We start from the raw sequence: 17,031 nt of genomic DNA, 5'->3' as shown, positions 1-17,031 counted from the left end.
TCTACTGAATTAAAAGGAGCATTTAATAACAATAACAGAGATTACTGGTTATGTAACTTATGATGTCAGCTAGACAGAGAAAATATCTGCATTAAAAATGTTGAAGATGAAGGGATGAGGGCGTATCCATCAGACTGTACTGTGTTTCCCATTTCCCAATTTATAAATGATGCCCTAATCAGTTTGATTGGAGGTGCAAGCCAGGGCCAAAAATATATAAAGAAATAAATAAAAACAACACAGCTCATTCCGAAGTGTGCAAATCATTTTGCTGCTGTCAGTAATCCCCCTGACCCAGATTTATACTCAGTAATAGGTGGTATTTCAGGCATGGAAGAACTGTATAACTAATAATCCGGGTTGTCCATTCAGACAGACAACGCAGCCTGGGAGGAGTGCATACATCAGGACTGAGATCTATGCCTCAGAAGCTCCAGAGCTCAGCTCCCCAGAGTCCTGATCTCATCCCTTTGGCGAAATCTGGCGTCGGCCCACTCTCCGCCTGTGAGAGCTTCAGGAGCTCTCCCTCTCCTCAGCAGCCAGAGCTCAGAGTTTGGATGAATTTTCTGCTTGCAGACACAGCTTTGTTCTATTTCGATACAGTCATGGCCCATTCTCAATTTCACCATTTTACAGGTTCATTCTTTTTCCTCCTCTCAAAATTGTTTGCCTTCAAACCACACTGTACTTTTTTAGAACCTTTAAGTTTCTCAAAGAAAAATTATGTTTCATTCAGAGGCTTTGTCATTCTGCTAACAAATATCACAGACATAATACGAATGTACAGTCTGTCCTACTACAGACTGAACCAGTTGGGTTTAAACAATTACTTTTAAATGATAATTACAATAAGGGGACCTATTGTCTCAGAGCTTTGAGGAGCCATCTCCTCCAGTGAGAGAGAAATTTTTCCCCCAACCCTCTCATATGACCCGGAGCACTGTTTCAGGAAACAGTGCTGTTGTTGTTTCTGACAGCCATTAAGGCCCTTTTGGAAGGCCTCAAAGACCGTGGAAGAACCATGATATCGTTCCTCTATCAGGAAGCACGTTCTCTCTATCATAATGATTTTTATTCCTAAACTCGTCAGTAGAAACTATTTACAGGAGAGGAGGAATGACACTGTCATTAATGTCGTGCCTCTGCCTCTATTCTGGTTTGCTGAGGTTATTGGAAAAAAGCAAACTCTAAACATACTGAAGATTACTATATATATATATATATATATATATTATAAATCAATGAGATGTGTAAACAACTTCCCTTCTCACAGCACTAAGAAAACATGGGAGCTTTGTGCTCCTCAGGATCACACACCATAAGCTCAGTTAGAAATTATACCTCCTCTCTTTAGGTATTCAAATGTACTTCTCTTTTTAGCCCCTGACTTGTAGAAAGTCCTGACATTTCCAGAGTTATTAAAAGAAAAATTGTGCTAATTGCTGTTTGATTCTGCATAGCACAGAATTTAATGACAGCTGAGAATAATTAATTTGTTTTGAGGAAACTGTTGGTGTGACCCAGTTTGGAAAGTTCCCTAGTTTCTCATGAATGTTGTTTCTGCATATAATGCGCCACTCCTGAAAAATTCATTTAAGCAGCCTTACAGTTAAAGCCTTTTCTTTACAGCATCTGTTTTTAGCAGCTTGGAAGATAAGCGAGAAAGGTCAATAACTAGTTCATAATTAAAGACATTTTTGTATTCTATACAAATTTAAGAGATTGGATCATCGATGCCAGCATGCGTTCAACTCATTTCAAAAAAGGATTGCAGGAACAAGTTAATAATATCTTGAGGCTTGAAGTTTCCCCTTGGACTCACTTCTTTTCCAAAAGGTCAAAGCTAAAAGGATTAAATGATGATAGCTTAAAATTTGTACTTTTTTTTTTTTTTTTGAAGAAGAAGAAGAAGAAGAAGAAGAAAAAGAAGATGAGCATGCATAATTTAAGGCAATTTCTGAAACTCCTGGACACAAAATGAAGACTAGCTGCCTGGAAACACTGACAGCTTTGGTTATCCATTAAATCCAACAGCAGAACGAAGCAGCAGGGCTGTATGGTCATTCTTATACATTACTGGAAATGTCATAGCTGCAGTGATGATTATAGCCCATTGATAAAACTGCATTGCATACCAACTTAACATTCAAAACATTCATACATTCATAGCATTACCTGCTCACCTCCATTTCTTTGGACTGTACTGGAAAGTGGGGAATGAATGACAGAATGAACCTGGGGTTCAAACCCAGAGCCATCATGAAACACACAGATTACAGTACTTATTTGGAGACAAGAATTCAAAAAGGAAGCAAGAAGTAGCCCACCACTTATTCATAAGGTCTCAATATCAACCAATAAAGAAATCAGTATCTTGATGATATTGATTGATATTGATGAATTGAGATATTGGAGCATCTCTTATTATTCATGAACAAACAATTTGGCTAGTCTGTGGCAGTGTTCTTTTCTCTTTCCCTCCTCAGTCACCTGTCTGTATGTATGCGTTTCTCCTAAAACTATGTTTCTACTCAAGAGATAATTTTCATTAAGCTGTTTACTCCTGAGAACATATGAAACTGAAATTCATATCCCAGGCTTCCATAGACAGCCGTGAGAGGTTTAAAGAAATCAATTTCACTTCCACATCTAGACTGGAGGTCCACTGCCTCCTTGCCTTATCCCCCTTTAATTTCAGGAGATACCCTCCATCCACAATCACATGAAATTCTTTGCAATGAGTTTGCACTAGCACACATGCAGCTGGCCTTGCAGACAGAGCCCACGCACACCTTCAGACAACCCCAGTCAGCAGAGATGCAGCTGTGAAAAAGTGTCAACACAATGTAAACTTTAATGTAATAAGCAATACACAGATGATCTAAGTGAAAAGTGAGCATTAAACTTTGACTCTTTCCAATGACCATCAAGGGTTCACTTGTTGAAAAAAATAAGTCAGATTGCATTGATGTCTATATGAAAATGGCCCTACTGTATTCCAAATGTGCTGGTCTCAGTCTCTCGTTAAGAGCATTCAAGACTACATGATGTTAATTGTTTTAATGATGGTGTTGGTTAGAGGAAACTAGACTAGAGAGCAGTGGAAACATTAAGGGGTGCAGCTTAAGTGTGATCTACTGACTGTACCAGCCAACCGGGATAGAAAAAGGGGCAGGTCAGATGCAGCCCTCACTCCTCCTTAACTCTACCTTCTCTCTCCAAATATAGTTTATACTGGAAATAATCAAATCACAAACTGGAGGCTCCAGGACAGCTGCTCACAAACCAATGAGGGATGGGATGGCGTGTCGACAGTTGGTTTGGTGGACGGGTTTTCCAGGGGAAGCAATTGCAAACAACTTAATGAGTGCGAGCGCTCCAGTGACAGTTTTGAAAACAGAAGAGGTTGCTGATGGAAGCGGACAGTTTTAAGCTTTTCCTATTTATTTTATTCAGTTGCCTTTGAGAAAATCACAATAATCATTCACATTCAATCAGAAATCTACACATATATTGTTGGAGAAAACGCAGCCCAAACTCACCAATCACTGCTCTCCATGTATTGCAGCAAATAAAAGTTTTAGGTGAGACAAACAACAATAAAGGTGTTTCCAGAAGAATGAAACAAGTAATGAATCCAGATGGAACAAATTAATTTATTATAATGTATAAAGTGGACTCGATAGTGCAACAACCAGTGGTGTATTTTTGATAATCACTAACCAGGAAACCTATTCCATCATGTCTGTTCTGAAATAAAGAAAAACAAACTTAATTATTTCCCATTTGGGTTTTTTTACTTTTCTGCCCCCCCTGCAAACATTTGTGCGCTCATTAATGCATTTGCATGTTTTGCTGTTTGTTTGTTTTTTTTCTATCCATGCGTTTTGTTACCTTGCAGTGCATTGAATTCTGTGCGCTGCAACCTATTTATTCACAAGTACAAACCAAACTGATGCAGCAAATAATCCTACATTAAGTGTAAGAAAACGTGTTTGTCCTTGTGCGTTTATAAATTATGCATGGAACATTTTTTGTATATACTTTCTGCAATTGCTTGCCATAAAGTCGATTCACAGGAATATTGCACACATGTATTTCAGCTAAAAGTATGTTATACAGTGTGTGGGATGTAACAGATCCATATGTCAGTCGTATGATATTAAAAACACACCCTCATTACCACCTCAGCTGCTGTCAACTCAACAAAGACTGAATTCTTCAGAGACATAGCTCAGTTATTTCTAACTAAGCTGTCCCTTCAGCTGCCCCACAGCCGTGATCAAACAGGTCATCATCAGGCCACACTGTGCCAAAGCCATGATGGCATTATGAATCGAAATTACCTGGATAATATGTAATCAACATGCAATGGGAAAAACACTTCACTCCAGCACTCTAAACAATGACGCAATCTATCAGGTGTCAACCTGCCTTCAAAGCTTTGCACTCCACATGCCTCACAGCGCCAAGCACAGGGGACTGCTGGGGAACTGCAATCACAATCATCTCCTTTCAGAGCCAGAGTTCCGATTGGCTCTCCAGCTGTTCCACAGCTTTTCAGGGGCAGTGACACATAAAGATCAAAGTCATATTAAAAGAGATACCGGGATAATTCACCTTCTCTTGCTCAACATTGGTTCAACATTATGAAAATTATTATTATTGTTTTTTTTAGATCTCTTTAATGCTTCCGAGATAATGGGGAAGGCAGAAACAGGAGGTAGTCACTGTGTTCAGGTTCATCGAATGACAAGAGCCCGACTCTTAATGTCTCTTTGCTGTTTATTTTCCAATTACAACAGCCCCCATGAAATCTAAGAAGCTTATATACAACAAGCCAAAGATACAGCTGGCAGTGGTTGAGTAAGAGTTGAACCAATTTCAAGGATTTTTCTCATGACTTCATCATGTCGAGCGTAACAACCGCTCTACAAAATGCTGACAGCTGCATGCATCCTGATGTCTGTAAGAAATGCTCCACATTTCCACACCCATTCAATAGCTTTTCAAAGCCAGTTGTGGACCCGCTGACATCTGCCTACGACCATACCTATATTTAAAATGAAGAGAAACTGCAGCTTGTCAAATACTACAAAGTGGTGGTGTAAATTAGAGACATCTCACTGGGCCCAGCAGCCAAAGCATGAAAACGTTGACCTTAGAATTGACAAAATGATGATGATGGATCAATCAACGAAACATATATTAATTTGTTTACATGGACAATTTTACTATGGCCAATCCCAGCTCACATCGGGCGAAGGGCAGGGTACACCCTGGACAGGTCGCCCTGCGATGGACTGGCGACACAAGAACAGAGACTAACAACCACTCACACTTGCATTCACACCTACAGTCAATTTATATAGTCACCAGTTAACCTATACATGCATGTCTTTGGACAGTGGGAGGAAACCGGAGTACCAGGAGGAAACCCACGCAGACACGGGGAGAACATGCAAACTCCGCATAGAAAGGACGCAGGCCGGGAACCGAACCCGCAACCTTCTTGTCTCACAATCTCTTCTTACTTGCCCATTGTTGAGGATGGCATTTAAAAGGTGGAAGGTGTAAAAAAACATTCTCTCAGTGTCCAGGGAGGAGATGTTTCACTTTTAATGGGCAGATGTTGATCCTGATAATGTATTTCATAATTTCATTCACTATGCTAATGGAACATTAATGTCTAGGAGAGGAGGAATTTTTTTGTGGATGATCTTTGCACATTTCAACCTCTAGGAAATGATTACAAACACAAAAAACAATTACACCAATCAGGCATAGCATTATGACCACTGAGGGGCGAAGTGAATTACACTGATGATCTTTTCACCATGCCCCCTGTTAGTGGGTGGCACATTTTGTCCTCATAATGAATGGGTTAGAAGCAGGAAAAAACGGCAAAGCGTTAGGGTTTCAGCAAGTTTGACAAGGGCCAGATGGTGATGGTTACACAATTTGGTCAGATCATCTTCAAAACTGTAGCTCTTGTCAGGGGCTCCCAGTCTGCATTTGTCGATACCTATCCAAAGTGGTCCAAGGAAGGAACAGTGGGGAACCGGGGACAGGATCATGGATGGCCAAGGCTCATTGATGCACATGGGGAATGAAGGCGGCCATGTGGTCGGATCCCACAGATGAGCTACAGTCGCTGAAAATGCTATAGAAGTTAATGCTGGTTCAAATAAAAAGGAGACAGAACGCACAGTGCTCACAGTAGCTGCAGACCAGTCAGGGCGCCCATGCCAAACTCTGTGTGCCACTGAATGCACCAACAATAGGCACATGAGCGTCACACCGGATCACAAAGCAGTGGAAGTAGGTTGCCTTGTCTGCTGAATCGTGTTTTGTTTTACATCATGTGGATTGCCGGGAGCGTGTTCATCACTTATCTGGGGAACACATGGCACCAGGATGCACTATGGGAAGAAGGCAAGCAGGCAGAGGCAGTGTGATGCTTTGGGCAATATTCTGCTTGGAAACCCTGGGTCCTGCCATCCTTGTGGATGTGGATGGAAACGGTATTCCCTGATGGCTTAGGCCTCGTTCAGCAGGATAATGTGCCATGCCAAAAAGCAAAATTGGTTAAGGAATTCTTTGAGGAGCACAACAGTGAGTTTGAGGAGTTCACTTGGCCTCCAAGTCTGTGGGATGTTCTGGATAAACAAGGCCCCCAAGCCACACCTTACAAAGACTTAAAGGATCTGCTGCTAACATCTCGGTCCAGATACCAAAGCTCCCCTTCAGTGGCCTAGCGTAGTCCAGGCCTCAATGTGTCAGAACTGTTTTAGCAGCAAAGCGGGACCAACACAATGTCAGGCAGGTGGTCATAATGTTATGCCTAATCAGTGTATACTTTTTCTGTTTCTAAGCAATTTCAAGATAAGCTAACATAACCAATTTTCTGACTACTACTTTTTCCCAAATTTTTGTAAACTCATGTTTGAATGCATACAGATAAAGCAGAATAAAATGAAATAAAGCTGCAGGAGCTTTCACTCTTAATTCAACCTCTCAACATCCCTGGAGATGTGGTTTGCCAGCACTCTCTCTCCCTGTGTTTGTTTTGGTAAAAGGTTCTTGATCAGTCACATCCTCCTGAAACACTCTGTGCAGGCAGTGAGGCAACGAGAGGCCCATCTGTCCCACAGTGGGAGCTCCCACTGGTGCTTGGGTGAGACTCTCTCCAGCCCCACTGTGCCAACAAGATTTCCCTTAAACTGTGCACTGGGGACTAGTCTGTGTCCTGGGTGCTTCATCAGGCCAACGAGCTGTTAGCTTGACTGAAGACGACTTAGGGTGGCCTAACTTGTTAGAGTTAATGCATCTTCAATGGGAGGTTTAGGAGGGTTTATGGTTGTCATTGCAGAATATGTCAGTATGGATACTGATGACCACCTTTGGTCTCTTGCGTGTTTATGGCTTCCAAGTTTGGCAAGGACAACTGTTTATAAACCCTGAACTGTTGTTGAACTGATCAGGTATCTGTCTAATACAGCTGAGAGTGCATTCTGAATGCAAAATCCCTATTGCCACCTTTTTCCATGGCATTAATGAGACAGGGAGAAGGATGGTTCCTTTCAGTGTTAATCGCTGTTATCACTGGGAACATGCCCCACAGCGGCTGCTCCCAGAGACATAGTTACAGCTGAGAGGAGTAGATATTATGACAGCACACCCTGCAGGAGGGTTAATTTTATTTTATTTTATTCATTTGTTTTCATCAGTAGATTTTATTCTTGAATTATCCAAGTGATCTTGACATCACATTCCTCCATGAACTGCCGAAGAGTAGAATTTACTAAACTATATGTTGCAATCCAGACGGACATTCAGGAGAAAGAGGTGTTAAAAAACTATCTCTGAGCCAAACCTTAACGGATCATGCTGTGAGCACAAGACAAACACCCACTGTTCAAAAACACAACTTGTGCCTTTTATCTGTGCTGGTCCCCACAGCAGCTGCAGTTCAGCCCCAGGGCACTTTCATATCCCATCGACATGTTGCTTTTGATAACAACATTCCTGTTGGGGAATCCAAACAAAGCAAGATAATGGCAATCTGCTGTTCAGTGAAAGCTGTGTGATCATAATTGTGGTTACACTTAGAGGAGAGTAGCAGTATGTGGGGAAAAATCGTGTTAAAGAAGCTCGTTCTTAGTTCTTAGGCCCGAATCAACTTCTTGGGAAGTCCCCAGGGAGACAGAGAATCCCTGTAATCTGACGATCAGTAAGAGGCATGCTGGTCTAAATAGCATAATCCTTTTAATTTGAGTTTCTCTGTGAAGATGAACAATCTGAGCTGCGAAACACAAAATGAAGGTGCATCAGTGGAGCAGTATTTGTGTGTGAACACATTTAAAGCGCCATGTTATCATTAATACTGCATTCATTTCACACCTGGCTTCATTACTTACAGGAAAAGAATGAGAATTTGTTCCATGTTTCCACTAACCCTCGTGGTGATTTCACTTTCTATCTATTTTACCTGTCATTCACCACAAACTTTAGGAATATCTGGGTTTTGCCTCTTCACACTGCAGAAAAACTGCATTTAATCGATGGACACCATTAGTTTTTATTACAACACATCTGTCATAATAAGTACAGGTTAATTATTATTATTATTGTTATTATTCACTATGGGCCTGTCACAAGTGTCTAGATACAGGGAGCAGGTAAGGTTCATAGACAGTGCTGGGTGCTTCCAAGATTTATGGCCCTGTCGCAGATGTCTGGGGATGGGCCAACTTTCCCAGTTGCTCATTACAGTTCTCACCCCTACTGTCATCTGCAGCACTTTTACTGTATCAGAATCAGTTAATTATTTTATTGTGATTTATTTTATTTTTATGTTGTTGTCATTTTTTTTACAATAGAAATTTGACCAAAAAAAGGGCAATCTTAGCTTAGTGAGTTTCACTTTTTTTAATGAAGACAGCACAAGGGTTAAATATGAGGCTACATCAGTAGACACCTATCTAAGACTAGCATAAAATCTGTGGAAAGCCAATAACATGGTTTTGCAGGAACTACATGTGGAAAGCTTCTGGACTTTCTGCAAATTCCAATCTCAGAGCTGTGATAAAACAAACAAGATATGCTTTTTCAATTATTATGTTAAGCTGAGCTAAACAGCTTCTGACTATAGCTTCATATCAAACAGACAGATATGAGTGGTATCCTCCTTCTAATTTAACTGTCAGGGTAAGAATATAGTGTAGTTCCTAAAATGTATATTAGTCCTTTAACACTTTCACTCTTGAGATATTTTCTGATTTTGCCTTAATACATCATATGAAAAAGAACGGCAGTTTGACTTTTTTTTTTTTTTTTTATTACTTATATAGCCTGACAATAATGCTTTTCATTTTGGCAAACTGCACCAAGATATTGGAATTGACTCCGGGGAAAAGCAAAAGTTAGATATTGTAACCCCAGTTCCATACAAACCACACGGAGAACCATCTTCAGTCCAAACTACTGGATTCAGTTGTTTACAAACCTCTTTAGCTGCCTAAAACAAACCCTCTGGAAGCCCAAAAATGGCTGTGTAATAAAATATTAAGTGGCTAATGTCATTTGTCATTAATAAATAGAGCAATCATTTATCTTATATTGTACCCACACATTTGAGTTTTTTTAAATAACCTGATAAAGGCCATGCAGGTGATGATGTCAGCATTACTGAGGGCGTAACAGTTGAATTCATTTGAAAACTCTAGGAGGACCTACAGGCCCACATTTGTTGTATTTAAAGTTTTCCTGTAACATGCCAAGACAATTTTTACCTTTCTGCACATTTTGCTCAACTACAATAAAAAAAATAAATAAATATTGAAATGAATTGGAAATAAATAGGATTAATTGGATAATTTAATTGGATTTAATGATTTGAATTAATGAAATTAATTGGGATTAAAATAGAAATAAACTGTACACGTTTGGACAATCATCTCATACCAAATGACACTTATATCCTTTGTGGGAGCTTTAAATGGGATTAAAAAGGAGGGGGGGAGGCTCCCTCACCAAACCGACATGCGCTGCAACTAGCTATCATGGTCTTTGTCCCAGAAGTTATCATACACCCTTTGATCTGGTCAAGGGCAGATTGCAGGACACAGAAACGGCCTTAGGTGGTTGAAAGAATAGACAGAGATTAACTTGTTGGAACTTGCAATCATCAAAAAAAAAAAAAAAAAGATATACATTGAAAATCTGACATGTGGGGCGACTAAAGATGTAAGGTGTTAAATGAGTAATCACTTTGTTATCCTGTACCCCTTATCGTAACTCCTGTGTCCATGTTATTTGATCGATTTGATTTATTTTATTTTTCATTTAAATAAATAATTTTAAGCACCTGAAGGGTTATCACAACTGTTCAGATGTGGACATTATAAAATCCTGATTGCATGTCACAATTGTGCTCGTTTTCCATTCACTGCAACTGGCTTTAATGGCTATGGGAAGCTGGCTGTAATGGGACAGACACAAAGTGTTGCAAATACCAAGGTGATTTAAAATAACTTCTGTTCCTCAGAGAGAAATTATCCTTTGCACAACTAATGTGGTTCTAGAAATAGCAAAGTTAGAGTCATACTGTATTGATTAGTTTTATTGCCATTATATTTAGAACAGGGCAGCAAGGCAACATAGGGGTTGGTGCTGTTGCCTCACAGCATGAAGGTCGTGGGTTCGATCCTGGGCCTGGGGCTTTTCTTTGACGAGTTTACATGTCTTCCCCCGTGCCTGCGTGTAATTCTGCCAGGCACTCTGGTTTCCTCCCACCGTCCAAAGACATGCATGTTTAGGATAATTAGTGTGAGTGGTTGTTGGTCTCTGTCTGTCTCTGTGTGTTGGCCCTGTGATGGACTGGTGACCTGTCCACCGTGTATCCCGCCCTCGTCCAATGTGAGTTGGGATTGGCTCCAGCACCCCGGACGACCCGGAATGAGACAACCAGTAGAAGATGAATGGATGAATATTTGGAACATACAGAGTGATAATGCCAGTGATCCACAGCCACAGACTAATTTCCACTTGATCAGTATTTCATACCATGACATTACAAAGATAATTAAACACCAAGCTGCCTGTTTTCTGAGGTGAATGTGGAAAAACTTGATGCACTATAGAGAAAATGCTAAGAAGCGCAATGTTGAATGCTAAATTCCATTCCGTATCATTAATTTGCAACTGCAAATCTACATGTGCATCTGCAAAAACTACAAATGCTGTGAACTCCTAGTCCTCCTGCTTTGAGTCACATTAGCTGCTTGCATTGCAGCACAGGCACTTCTAAAGACTGATCCATCCAACTCCAAACACTGCTGCTTGAGTGTTCACCTAAATCAAGACAGTAAAACACAAACAAAATCAGCAGATCTTTGCTTTGGCTTCTCGATCTGTTTCCATTCTATGACCTGTTTAAATCTCTCATTTGAGCATGGGACTAGATCTGTCTGTCAATCACATCCAAACTAAATCAAAAAGCAATGTCCAGTGTTTCATCTATCTAGAAGAAGCTCCAACTGTTAACTGTCATAAACGAAAGGCTTAGAATATTCAGCTTTGCAATTTGCATTTCTTCAATTATATCCTGGCACTATGCTGTATGTTTTTATTCTGTAACTTTATCTAGCTGGAGCTTTCCTTTCTAATGAATTTTGTCTTTGTTTTCTTGTCTCAGTTGTCCTAAATTAAATAATCTCGGAATAAAACTGATGCTGCCCTAGAAAAGTGTTGTTATTGGGGCGATCTGCTCTGCGCTTTCAGTCACGCACTGCCTTATTATGTGCACTCGACAGTCCCCTCATTCTACGTATATGCTACTTTTATAATTCTAGCAACATTTTCATGTAAGCATATGAAATGTAAGATTTTACAGTGCATACTGACGATAATGAGCACAACATCTTCCCTTAGCATAGATCTATAAGTTTCTCTTGTTACCTTTATATTATGGATGCGACAAAACATAGCTACTGTTGATTGAGTTGATTAAGTTATGTAAAGCAAACTTCAGCCAGGTGAAGGTTAGGTCTAATGAAAGTAATGCTGACAATAAATGCTGGTCAGACTGCCCATCATAAAAATTTGTTGCCTGTGTGTTTTTGCGATGAACGCTCCACCACTCAGTCTTATCACCTTGACCTTGTTCTCAAAAGGACCACTCTCTGCAGCATTGAGGTAACACACACCTATAATGCAACACCACACTTGGTTTTATCCATCCCACAGCAGGAAAGATCACATGAAAGCAGTTGGAGGTCTTCTGCCAGGATTGACATTAAATGTTAATATTTACCCTGCCATATTTGTTGGTGTATTCAGTCCAATGAATAATTGAATAAAGCGAGACAGAGACCTCTTCAAATGGGAACATATTTTGGCTGCAGCTAAATCATTCATCTGACACTGTGCTTGCAACGCACAAAGACAACAAAACATCACAATTCAACTGACACTTTTTTTTTTTTTTTGGAATATGTCAGATAAGATTCCCAAAACTTTTCTTCACGTGGTTTACTTGCAACTCAGCCGAGCAAAGAGGTCAACTTTATTCTCTTAGGAAGTTTTGCACCACATCTAAAACAGAAAGTTTCAGCGCCAGAGACATTCATGCAACAACACGGATCCCGACCCAGGCGATAGGGCTCGGACAACACTGGTTCAGTCGGCTCCCTTACCTTCCCTTCAGCCGAATACCTCCGGCTGTGCTGCGCGGCTCCTGCGCTCTGGTTCATGCTTCAGCACCGTGGACAGCTCCGGCGCTTCGGCTCAGGGTGGACTCAGTGACCCGCCCGGCAACGCGCAGCTGCTGGGAGGACGGAGTGACGAACTGCGGACGCTCACCGGGCTCCTCTTCTTCTTCTTCTTCTTCTTCTTCTTCTGTGACACGCGTGTTTTCCCAGCCAGTGATGCCCTGCGCGTAAAGACTCGCCCTGCTGGTGCGCCAGCTGTTAGCCCTAGCGCGGCTGTTCATTCATCCGACGGAAATGCTGCGCAGTCAAGTTCGCCCTCACGAACCCATATACGACAGAACAGGCGGGGAAGGCAATCACAGGATCTGTCTGGGCATCCAAACCCTGATAATATATAATTATAAAGAATTTCAATCTTTCAGTTTTAAAAAAGGTCCTTTTTTGTGAAGCCTAAATAATTAATAGATAATAGTCGACAGTTGCTGGTGCACGAATGAAGCCTTTGAGATAAAATTAGAGATGGCATATTGCTCCATGGGCACCGATTGCATATCAAGATAAACTGATGACGACAGTGTGCTGCTTGTAAAGCTCCATATTTTTTTGCAGAGATTACATTTCCCACAATCTTGGATGGATTCACTGTGACTGGAAATATTAGGAGAAATGTGCTGAAAGAATATGTCTGTTATATTCTCAGGGAGGAAGAAGGACAGGCCATTTTGTGTGGTAAACATGCTTTGTCTATGGTACGTGATGTAGACTAATGACCATCAGGGGCAGATCCGTTGGTTATAAGAAGAAACTGTATTGCTCATTCATTTATCTTCAACCGCTTACATGTTTCGGGGTCACTGGTGGGTGAAGGTGGGGTCACCCTGGACAGGTCACCAATCCATCACAGGGCTGACACAAAGAGACAGACAGAGACCAACAACCACTCACACTGACACTCAGACCTACAGACAATTTAGATGTCTTTGGACGGTGGGAGGTAACCTGAGTACCCAGAGCAAACCCACACAGACATGGCGAGAACATGCAAACTCCGCACAGAAAGGCCCCAAGCCGGGAGCCGAACCCACAACCTTCTTATTGTGGGGCAACAGAACTAACCACTATGCAGCTGCGCTGTCAAGCTGTATTGTACTGAAGTCAATGTGAAAATATTCCCTACTTCTCCTTTGATTTATTAGGTTAGTAAATGTTTTCTTACTGAATTTATGATCAAAGTCTCTGCTTTAAAGGCTCCAATGCAACATGATGTTATTTATTTAATTGATGGTCTCATTTTGAAACAAATTAAAAGGGTAAACTTGAACAAACTTTTTGTCTTCTTCATTTCCCCTCTCTTCTTGTTTGTGTTTTCAGTCTAATATTTTAATTGTGTTATATAGAATGGTGGACCCATTTACTGGAAATATTTATTTTACAATCCACAGCAACTTTAATTGTAAAGAAATAGGACATTTTCTTTTGCATACAGGATGATGGTGCCTGGACCTGCTAGCAAACAAACACTATACTTTTTACAGCACGTGCACACAGACACACACCTCCACTAGTCAGTTGATTTATGCGTGAGTGGAAAAATTGTTACAAAAAAAATATGTTTTTAAATTCATTTGACATTTACAACCAAGAAGAGTGCAGAGCAGACTGAATTTATTTCCCTCCCAAAGAAATTTCCCAATCAAAGAGGAAATAAAGATTGATTACTGATGTGCTGGTATGCCAAGAGATGACATAATACAAGAGAAGCAAGACCACACGACATACAACTTAACTCACTCATCTTCTACTGCTTATCCAATTCCAGCTCACACTGGGTGAGGCCAGGGTTCACCCTGGACAGGTTTCCAGTCCATCACAGGGCCAACACACAGAGACAGACAGAGAGAAACAGACAGAAAGCACTAACCACTAATCCACTGTGCTGCCTGAGATATAACTTTAATTCAATCCTGAGAAAGACAAAATCCCAACAAAACCAAACACGGTGGAAACAAGGAGGACAAGCAGGACTGGCTCACAGCCATTACATCATATAGAGCAAGGGGGCTGAATATGCCCTATGCCCTACGACCAGACTCTGCCAATCAGGCTTCCACAGACCAAAGTCCAAAAGCACAGTACACAATTTTAAATGGTCATGCTGACAACATCTGAGAAATATGATCGCAGGAATGCTAGCCCCCGTCCTTCAAAATAAGTCTGTGCTTCAATACATACAAATTTCATCCGGGATGTTAAATATCCTGTTTACAATAGTGCAACAACATCTTGCCTGTCCCCCTCAGGCAATCTCAGGTGAAGTTAAACAAAATATAAAGTATAAAGTATGAATTCCTGATAAAACTTTAGTTTATAGCTCAGCAAATCCAACTGTACCCTTTAAAAATCAGGCAGGCAGCAGGTACCCCATGTTGAAAAAAAAAACAAACCAAAAACTTCAGTATAAGTTATTGCGCCTCTGTCCACAGCTTCACATCTTGTTCCCCAGCACCAGTATTAATGCATTGGTCTGCAAAAGATTAGGTAGTAACTCCAGAGTAATTATGCTGTTTGCTGCAGACTGTTTATCTTCCAAAAAGAATAGTAACATATTTCAAAACAATGTGGACAGCAGAGTAAATGACCACAGTTTGCTGATAAGACTGTTTCTGTTTGAAATACTCCATCATGCTGATTTTCATTGAATTTATCAGGGACGATTATAATCTACAGTAGTGAAACACCATGGATTGTGTAAACATATCTAAATGTGATCACTGCTGTGTTGTTTCTCGTCTGTCTGGACTTACATGTAACATCTATTCTCAGCTCTTCTCAACTTTTAATAAAGGTGCATGATTCCTTTCCCATTGTTACACTTGATCAATCTGTATTAATTTCCCAGAGAAATAATATGCACAGCCATGAGAATCACCCTACAGTAGGGGCAGTCTGAGGGATATTATTTGCTACTTCTGTTGTAAACGCCTGTTAATACATAACATAAGATAAATTGGTTGCTGCTTACTTTTGAAAACATCGTAAATCTCTGACGCCAAGTGTGGAGCTCATGTTGCACAAAACATAATAATCACTAACATGACCAATGGGCATTTCAATAACAATCCCATGGTATTAAAGGGAATGTCAACACTTTTTGTGGCAGAAATAACAAAAGGTCTCTTCATTATATAGATGCCCGTGGAGATATGGCTGGAGTTAAGGTATTGGACAGGATCCCCCTGGAGGTTAGAGGCTGTAGGTGGTTGAGGGATCAATAAAACCAGCAGGGGGGAAATGGAGGCCCACAGGTGAACCACCTTAAATATACTGAAGGTTAGGCGGAGGTGATGAGTTGTGGCACAGTGGGTCAAAAACGTAATTGGCTCGAGGACTGTGAGGACAAAGGTGTCTCATCAGATAAGATGATGCGAGAATTTGAGAGAGAGAGAGATTCACTCTGGCAGTAAAGGAAAGAGACAATAAGATCAATAGATGAAATCAACTGACAGAGGACAATGAATGCGTATTTTTTTATGCAAGCATCATACACTTGGTTCCCAGACCACATTGGCTTTCAAGACACTACAATATTACACGAGGAGGGAAGAAATATTAAAAGAAGCAAGCCAATACATGATATTGAATATGAACAAAATACTTTAATAAAATAACAGTCCAAACTCTCATGTATTAATGTTACATAAAAAAAAAACTTAGACTGTAAGTAATGATTCTCCCCTGTCACCATTTGGAAGGAGTCTACCTACTCCTAGTTATTCAAAGATCAGAAAAAGAAACCCAGTGAAGCAGAGACTTCAGTGCACGTTAGTCTCCGTTACAAACACACATCCAGCAACCTGTCAATCAACGTGGCCACATCCTCACTTCTACATATAACAATATAAACTATCGGGTTTAAGGGGGTCTTTGGTGGCTCACCAAGTAGAACACACTGCAAAAGGCCTGGTTTGAGTCAAGTGTCAGTCTATCAGCCACACTGAAAGCACAATTCCATAAAGCGATTCATTGCTTTCTCATCTGTTTTTCCTCTGTTTCCTCTGTTTTCCTCTGTTTTTCATATCATGTTGCCTGGAGGACTTGAAACGAGAAGCTGAGGAGACAAACTCAGGAGGAAAACATTTACTAACCAAACAAATGAAGTGAGAAGTACAGGAATTATCTCACAGACTTCAGTACAGTTTGACTTCTTTATTACAATGAGAGGAGTCACCCCCTGATGGCTACTCGATGAAAGAATTGGCTTCACTTCGTAGATCCACAGTTGACATCTACTTTAATGGTGTATAATTATAGTCCAAGG

General features: G+C 40.6%; 1 protein-coding gene across 1 annotated transcript in view; it reads right to left on the bottom strand.

Annotated features, from left to right (window-relative positions):
• Window positions 1–13,126, bottom strand: part of LOC115061505 (inactive dipeptidyl peptidase 10-like) — a 120,322-nt gene extending 107,196 nt beyond the window's left edge. The window contains exon 1 of the mRNA XM_029529860.1: window positions 12,699–13,126. Coding sequence (XP_029385720.1) covers window positions 12,699–12,755 — 57 coding nt within the window. The 5' untranslated portion in view covers window positions 12,756–13,126. The remainder of the gene's footprint in view (window positions 1–12,698) is intronic.
• Window positions 13,127–17,031: the final 3,905 nt, after the last annotated feature.

The sequence above is a fragment of the Echeneis naucrates genome, chromosome 21 (assembly GCF_900963305.1).
Source record: "Echeneis naucrates chromosome 21, fEcheNa1.1, whole genome shotgun sequence".
Lineage (NCBI taxonomy): Eukaryota > Metazoa > Chordata > Actinopteri > Carangiformes > Echeneidae > Echeneis > Echeneis naucrates.
Note: the sequence above shows the minus strand (reverse complement) of the source record. Positions and strands in the feature narration are given on the sequence as shown.